Genomic DNA, 7,400 nt, shown 5'->3' with positions numbered 1-7,400 from the left:
TAGTTTTTTTTTTTTTTCATAAAATTATTTTTATTAGGTCCTTTTCGGTACTGGGACCTGGTTAGGACCGAGTCGGCTTTTGTAATTACAAAAAACTTAATAATTACAGAGGATCTTGTGTGTAAATGTTAGTGGGAGGGGAGCCGATTACCCGCGGCCTACTCGGGGTTAGTAGGGAAGGGATTGATGTTAAAGACAAGGCGTGGGAAGGGAAGGGGGATTGTGTAGGGGTCTTGGTTGGCTCTGCTGGCCTTTGCGTTTTGTCCTCAGCCGCAACTCGGTGTCCAGCTGCTGGGGCGTTCTTGCTTTGCTTCCGGTGCGAACCAGAAACGACGGCTTTGTGCGAAGGCGAGTTATACTAACAAAAGGAAAACTAACTGAAGGAAAACTAACTGGAACAAAAACTAAATAGATATTTTGGAATCTAAGAGGAACTGATAGACATGTTCCATAGTTCCGGGCACCGTTTCACGTGCTGTTGGAATCCACTCGCTACCACCACAAAAAAAGACAAATCGATAGGAAAAGAATTCTGGAAGCCAACTGACAATTCATAAAAATGTAAACATTTTGGATATGATGGTTGCTTAGCACTACCCATTGATTGTTGATTTTCACCTCAGGGCACCTTTGTTCGGGCACCTTCGGGCACCCTTCAGGCACCTTTGGGGCACAGCCTGCTTGGGGCACTGTGTAGGAGTGGTTTTCCCCTTGGCTTTTCCACTCTTTTCTACCAATTGATACTGCTGTAACAAACTTTGTTTTGTTTTTTTCCTTAAAAATATACTTTTCCTTAATGTACTAATAATATCAAGTCTATTTATCATTCGCCTAATCTTTTTTGATTTTATTGCGAATTTATTTATTTGAATAATTCTTTATCTGTCCTATAAATTATCATTACTATAATCTAAGCTTGTTTTGTATCTCTATTTATTAACTATTGTCTAATTTTACATCTAATACATCTAGCTTCTCATTTTTATTCTTTAAAATACGCTCATCATTCTCTTACTATTGATACTTGATTTTTATAAAATAAATTCTCTTTTACTGTCTATTGTTTTCAATCTTCACCCTTTTTTCAAACAAGTGAGGTTTGAGCCCGTACTCAATTTATGGAATGGTTAAAGGATTAACACAAATATTACTATTGTATTTTTGGTAAACTTTTATAACATGCTTAGGACCAAAAATTGTAACAAAACACCGCGACAAAAGAAATAGCAACAGATTAACACGATTCAACATTAGGGAAGATTTCAGGAGAAAACAGTACACAGTAAATAACAATTAGTTTTTGAATTCAAACTAAAAATTTAACAGTTTTATGCTTTACTGAAAATTGATAGGCACACTATAAATGGTTAGGCGCTTATACTTACATCAAACCCTACGTAATGTACCACCCCCGGCCGAGTTAAAATGCGTAACCGGAAAAGAAGGTGTGCATGCCTGGCACGAACACTCAAAGCGTGTTCTAGCGTGCTGCTCGTACTGACTCAGAGCAAGGGTGAGATGTAGGTGTAAGGGCAGTGCGTGTTCGTCGGGAACCTGGTGCATAAGATCGGTCAAGGCCCGTTCTTACACTGAAAATTGCGAATTGCGAATTGCGAGTTCCATAGCATTTAAAAAATTCAATTTAAGTTTTGTTTTGGTTTTTGATTAAGTAATGCCTTGTATTACACACTCTTTTATAACTACATACACAGCTGATAATCAGTCTTAAATTTATTACTGAATTCTACTTAAACAAGTAATTTGTCGTATTATCGACATTTTTATATCTTTAGTTTATTTCGTTTTAGTTTTTAATTTAGTTGTTAGTTTTTAGTTTTAATGAAACATAAGGTCCTTATCATTTAAGTCAATGTATACAAAAAAGGTTGTACCTTCGGTATATTGTTGAAAAATAAAATACAAATACAAATACAACATTTTTTGCAATTCCGAAAAACACCCATTGAGTGAAATTTTAAGTTAAATTTTCATGTATTTTGTCAATAAATCGTTTAAATCAAAAAAATGTTGAAAAGTATTACTTTTCGAAACAAGTGCTGAAAAGTTCAACTTTTCAGCACCCATTTCAGTGCTGAAAAGTAGAACTTTTCAGCATTTATTTTGAAAAGTGTTGCTATTCGATTCTGTTATTTTTGGTACAGAAAAGTAGGCTATTCCGTCGTTCAAGAATGACAGGAAAAGTAAGAAGTTTCACGACGAAATTGCAAAAACAAAATTAAACCACAGTGGCAGCAACCTTGGCTCGATTAAGCTGGACGTTCTCCTTCAGGATGGCTTCCTCCAAACTGTCTATATAGATCATCAAAAGGGAGCTCAAATCCATGTTCGGCTGGAAGTGATCGTACCGCTGGATGATCTGCTGGCAGGCGTTCAGCTTGGCCGCATCGTTGGCCATTTCACTCATCACCACCGCCGTGCACAATTCCAAGTCGTTGCGGGCGCACGCCGGAAGTGGCTTGCCTGTTTTCAACCACTCGCGGACGCTTCCACATCGACAAACCGGACAGCGGCACTTGAAGCTCAGCTCGGACACTGGCTTGCCTTCCGGGTTGAACCAGGCCGGGCCGAGACTGTACGTGATTTGCTCGCCCTTGCGGACGGGCCGGATGAGGACGCACTTGAGCCGACCATGGCTGTACATGACGGTGGCGTTCGGATCGCACGAGTGGTTGAACAAGCTTCCGATGGTCGTCAACCCGACGGCGATGGCGACCGGCCCGGTGTTCCATTCCCACGAAAGGTAGCTTGATAAGCGCTGGTAGTGGTTGAGGCAGTTCATGAAGAACCGTTTCTGCGCTTCGGTGGTCACCAGCGATTTGACGGCGGGTTGCTTCATCAGAACGATGTAGTTGACGGCGGCGCACAGCTTGTAAGAGAACTCGACCAACGGGGTGCGAGGTAGCTTGGCTTTGTGCAGCATTTTGAACTCCTCCAACGGATCGTACTTTGTGTAGTCCAGCGTGAAAGGATCCGCTCCGATTTCGGCGTTCTTTTCGCAGTATTCCATCATCTGATTCAAATCGTTCTTGAACAGAGTCAATCCGTAGAAGAACAGTTTCGGTGCATTGTTCGAGCTGTTGAAGGTAGTGTTCTCCGCTTGGGCACCGAAGCCGCACTCGAATCGATGGGTCAATCGCTTGTCCTCGGCGAGACATTCCTCGCTGCAGTACATGTACATGACACAGTTCGGACACGGAATCAAGCTGTGCTGGTTCGAAATGCCACAGTGGCTGCAGTTCAGGTATTTGTAAGGCCAGGCCACTACGCCGACGATGGGCTTTTCATCGAGGATGACGTCACCCGCCTTGAAGTTCCTCTCCGCGACCAACCCACGACCACTTCCCGGATACTGCTTCATGCCGATTCCCCTGGCTAGGAAGGGAATTTTCGGATTGATCTCAACATTAATTCCCATCCGTGGACAGGGCACGTTGTTCTTCGCAAGACCTTCCTCGATTTTCTTTCGGCAGTTCTTCTCCCTCGTGTCCAGTTTCTCCATCAGCTTCTCCGGATAGTTGTGGTTCCGGGCAAGCCGGATGTTGAGCAACGCAAATTCGTACTCTCCTTGCTCGAAGTAGATCGCCGACCTGGAATGATAGTCGACAAAGACTCAGTCGACCAAATCGCAACATTCGTTACCGGGACGCCCGCACTTACCGATTTGCGTACCCCATGGCCAACTGATCGGAACCTGCCTCCGCGTAGCAAATGCTTGCGTTGTACTTCTCCAGCGCCTTCTCGTACCGTTTGGCCTGGTAGAGCCGATTCCCTTGCTGGCGGAACTCGGCCGCCTTGGCGTCACACTTGACCGGTTCCACCACCCTCTCCAGCAGCTGTTGATGCTCCAGGACCAAGTCGCGGTACGCCGTCATCGAGTCCGGAATCTGAACGCCATGGGCGAGCAAATTGATCGCACAGTCCAGGATAGTTCCCATCGCGTTTTCCGGCAAATCGTCGCCCATGGTGTTCCGCCGTAGTTAATCGAGCCTGTGTGAACAAAAACAGACACGGTGCTAAATAAACAATAATTATTTTTGAAAAATGACTGTTTTGAACAGCCGTCCCCTAACATGACAGTTTTCGTGAGTTGCGCGTATCCACCGACAGATGGAGAGTGGGCCTCGTCGGAGTCCGCCCAATAAATACGCTACTCAGAATTTGCATGGGAAACTTTTTTTTCGTAACGGCTTTCGCGGCCCGCTCACTTCAACTGTTCTAGACTAATATTTGAACGTGGCGTATCTCTAAACAAGTTTTTTAAGAAAATGATTCTAGACTGCATATTTTGTCGTTTTAAACGGAAACAAGGCAAACATTTTAATTTATTTAAACTATTCGCCATTTTCAAAAGTTTGGCTAGATAATATCGAAGGCCGCCATCTTAGGCCCACTGGGCCCACAAAAAGGGGTACGCTCAGTTTGTATGGGAGCTGTCAACATGCTCCCGGGCTGGTTTTGAAGAACGACTCACGCGGGAGATGCTAGACGATCAGGCATGCCAGATTTTGAAGACGAGGGGTAACGGTACCCCTGTCAAAAACACTGACACAGTCGGATGGTGTAGGGTGAATTCTCGATTAAATTTTCAAAAGGTCCTATCTGCATAGGAAACCCATGAGGGGTAGGTTGTTTTGAAAATTTAATCTAGAATTGTCCTACTAAATAGTCGACGAATCACATCAGATTTTGGATACACTCAACACCCGGTGGTTGGTCACTAAATATTTCTGGAGCAACACGAGAAAAGGGCGGATAAGCATTTTAACAGTTGGAACAATTTTGCAAAATCCGAGCCCACAGGTAACTTTTTCACAAAACTCGAAATGTAGAGCAATAGCTGGCCTTCCCTTACTTTTACTGTTCGTACAACCTCCGGGTCATGAGCTGTCTCCAGTGCGTTGCCATCTAACTCAGTCATGGGCTGCTTCTCTCCAATTCCGCTGCGGAACTCCCACACTTTCCAGATCTTCCTCCACTTGGTTCAACCACCTTGCACGTTGCGCCCCCTTCCGTCGCATTCCAACCGGCTCCGAATTGAACACCAACTTCACCGGATTGATTGTCTGGTTCGGTTGGCGCGTATCCAGTGCGTCCGGCATTCTTGCGACGTGTCCGGCCCACCGGATTCGGCCAGCCTTGGCGACCTTCCGAATACTTGGCTTGCCGTAGAGTTGCGCCAGCTCGTGGTTCATCCTTCTCCTCCATACAGTGTTCTCACGCACGCCACCAAAGAGCGTCCTAAGCACTCGCCGTTCGAAAACTTCAAGCGCTTGCAGGTCCTCCTGGTCCTCCTCGAGCATCGTCCACGTCTCGTGCCCGTAGAGAACGACCGGTCTTATCAGCGTTTCGTACATGGTGCACTTTGAACGCCGGGAACCTCGAACTCGTCGCCGTCGATCGTCACGCTCGGTCCTATGCGAGCCCTAAGGGACTCGGTTCCTCCTGCCAGCAGATACTTCGTCTTCGCCACATTCACCTTCAATCCTACCTTATCCGCTTCCCGCTTCAATTCGGTGTACCGCCTGGCCACCTCCTCGAACGTCCTGCCGACAATGTCCATGTCGTCGGCATAGCAGATGAACTGGCTGGACCGGTTGATGATCGTGCCCCGCATGTTGAAGCCCGCCCGCCTCATAACACCTTCAAGGCTCTACTCTATGTTGACACAGATGCCGGAATTACCGTCGCCTTGTCGCAATCCCTTTCACGATTCGCTCGGGTCGGACATGGCACCCGAAATCCGACTATAGTCGATTTCACCACAAAGTAAGACAGAGTCACTACTGCCATTTGATTTTTGGTTCAACTTTGTGGTACATCGCAGGTACATCGCACGCCTGCTACCAGCAAACCTTATGGAGCCAAAAAATAAAATGACATTTCTTCGGGCTGCTCGCTCTGTGTTACTCTGTGATTTCACCATTTTAATCAGCTTCCTGGAAAAGCCGTTCTCGTACATGATCTTCCATAGATCTTCGAGATCGACCGAGTAGTACGCGGCTTTGAAATCGATGAACAGGTGGTGCGTCGGGATCTGGTACTCGCGACATTTTTGGAGGATTTGGCCCGTCGTCGATTTCCCCTCTATAAAACCGGCTTGGTACGTCCCAACAAAATCCTTTGCTCGCTCCGACAGACGACAGAACGTTGAGAATAGTGATAGCACGGTACTCCACGCACATTCCAACTTGTCCCCCTTCTTGTAGATCGGGCATATTACTCCCTCTTTCCACTCCTCCGGTAGCTGTTCTGTGTCCCAGATATTGACTATCAGTCGGTGCAAATAGGTCGCCAGCTTCTCCGGGCCCATCTTGATGAGTTCCGCACCGATACCATCCTTACCCGATGCTTTGTTGGTTCTTCAGTTTTTTGATGGCATCCTTAACTTCCCTCATCTTGGGTGCTGGCTAGTCCTCGCCGTCCACCATACCGCTGACGTCGGTTCCCCATCGCCTTGATACTCGGCCTCTGGACCGTTCAGTTGCTCGTCGGAGTGATGCTTCCACCTTTCTATCACTTCAAGCTCGTCCGTTAAGATTCCGCCGTCCTTATCCCGGCACATTTCAACTCGCGGCATGAAGCCGTTCCGGGATTGACTGAGTGTCTTGTAGAACTTGCGCGTTTCGTTTCGTTGGAGCGATACAGCTGTTCCATGTCCTGACGCTCCAACTCTTCCAAGCGGCGCTTCTTATCTCGGAAGAGATGGGTTGGCTGTCTTCGCAATTGTTTGTACGACTCCTTGTTTCTACGGGTGTCATGCAGCAGCCACTTGTCACGCGCTGCTGTCTTCTCGACTCAAATAGCCAGAAATTTCTCGTCGAACTCGGTCCACGTATCCGATGGGGCTCGATTCCGCTGCGTTGATGGCTGCTTCCATATGGCTCTAGCAGGCCTCCAGAGGAGCTCACCCTCGTCAGGCAACGCAGCTTCGAGTTCCCGCGCGTACTGGGTAGCGACGTCATGGTCCTTGAGTCGCTCCAGGTTATACCGCTGCGGGCGACGGTACCAGGTAGTAGTGGTCCGAGTCGATGTCCGCGCCACGGTAGGTTCTGACATCGATTATGTCCAAGAAGTCGATGAGAACATGGTCGATTTGCGTCTCCGTGTCGTTTGGTGATCTCCAGGTGTACTTGTGTATGACCATGTTTCGGGAGGTAGCGAAATCGATGAGTCGTAGGCTGTTCTCGTTCGTCTGCTGGTGGGCGCTGAACCTCTCAAAAACCGGTCTAAACTCCTCCTCCTGGCCGACTTGAGCGTTTATGTCGCCGATGACAATCTTGACGTCGTGTTTTGGACACTTCCTGTACTCGCGGTCAACATTTAGAGTACTGATAATGTTTATTATGGAAAGCCCTTATCAATAAACTCTTCATTAGACA

At 46.9% G+C, this 7,400-nt stretch overlaps 1 protein-coding gene across 1 annotated transcript; it reads right to left on the bottom strand.

The window, feature by feature from the left end:
- Positions 1 to 2,192: 2,192 nt before the first annotated feature.
- LOC120414780 (uncharacterized) lies at positions 2,193 to 4,055 on the bottom strand. The gene is made up of 2 exons (XM_039576093.2): positions 3,679 to 4,055; positions 2,193 to 3,608 (listed from the first exon to the last, which is right to left on the bottom strand). The coding sequence occupies exons 1-2, from the start codon at positions 3,981 to 3,983 to the stop codon at positions 2,237 to 2,239; spliced, it is 1,677 nt and encodes a 558-aa protein (XP_039432027.1). The 5' UTR covers positions 3,984 to 4,055; the 3' UTR covers positions 2,193 to 2,236.
- Between the last annotated feature and the right edge of the window lie 3,345 nt (positions 4,056 to 7,400).

Source organism: Culex pipiens, chromosome 2 (assembly GCF_016801865.2).
Source record: "Culex pipiens pallens isolate TS chromosome 2, TS_CPP_V2, whole genome shotgun sequence".
In the NCBI taxonomy this organism is placed as follows: domain Eukaryota; kingdom Metazoa; phylum Arthropoda; class Insecta; order Diptera; family Culicidae; genus Culex; species Culex pipiens.
This window is presented reverse-complemented; position numbering and strand designations above follow the sequence as displayed.

Bases quoted from the DNA above. Each gene is read 5' to 3' on its own strand.
- LOC120414780 (XM_039576093.2), bottom strand. From the start codon at position 3,983: ATGGGCGACGATTTGCCGGAAAACGCGATGGGAACTATCCTGGACTGT. The intron at 3,609-3,678 runs GTAAGTGCGGGC...CTATCATTCCAG, and splicing joins GCCATGGGGTACGCAAATCG to GTCGGCGATCTACTTCGAGC.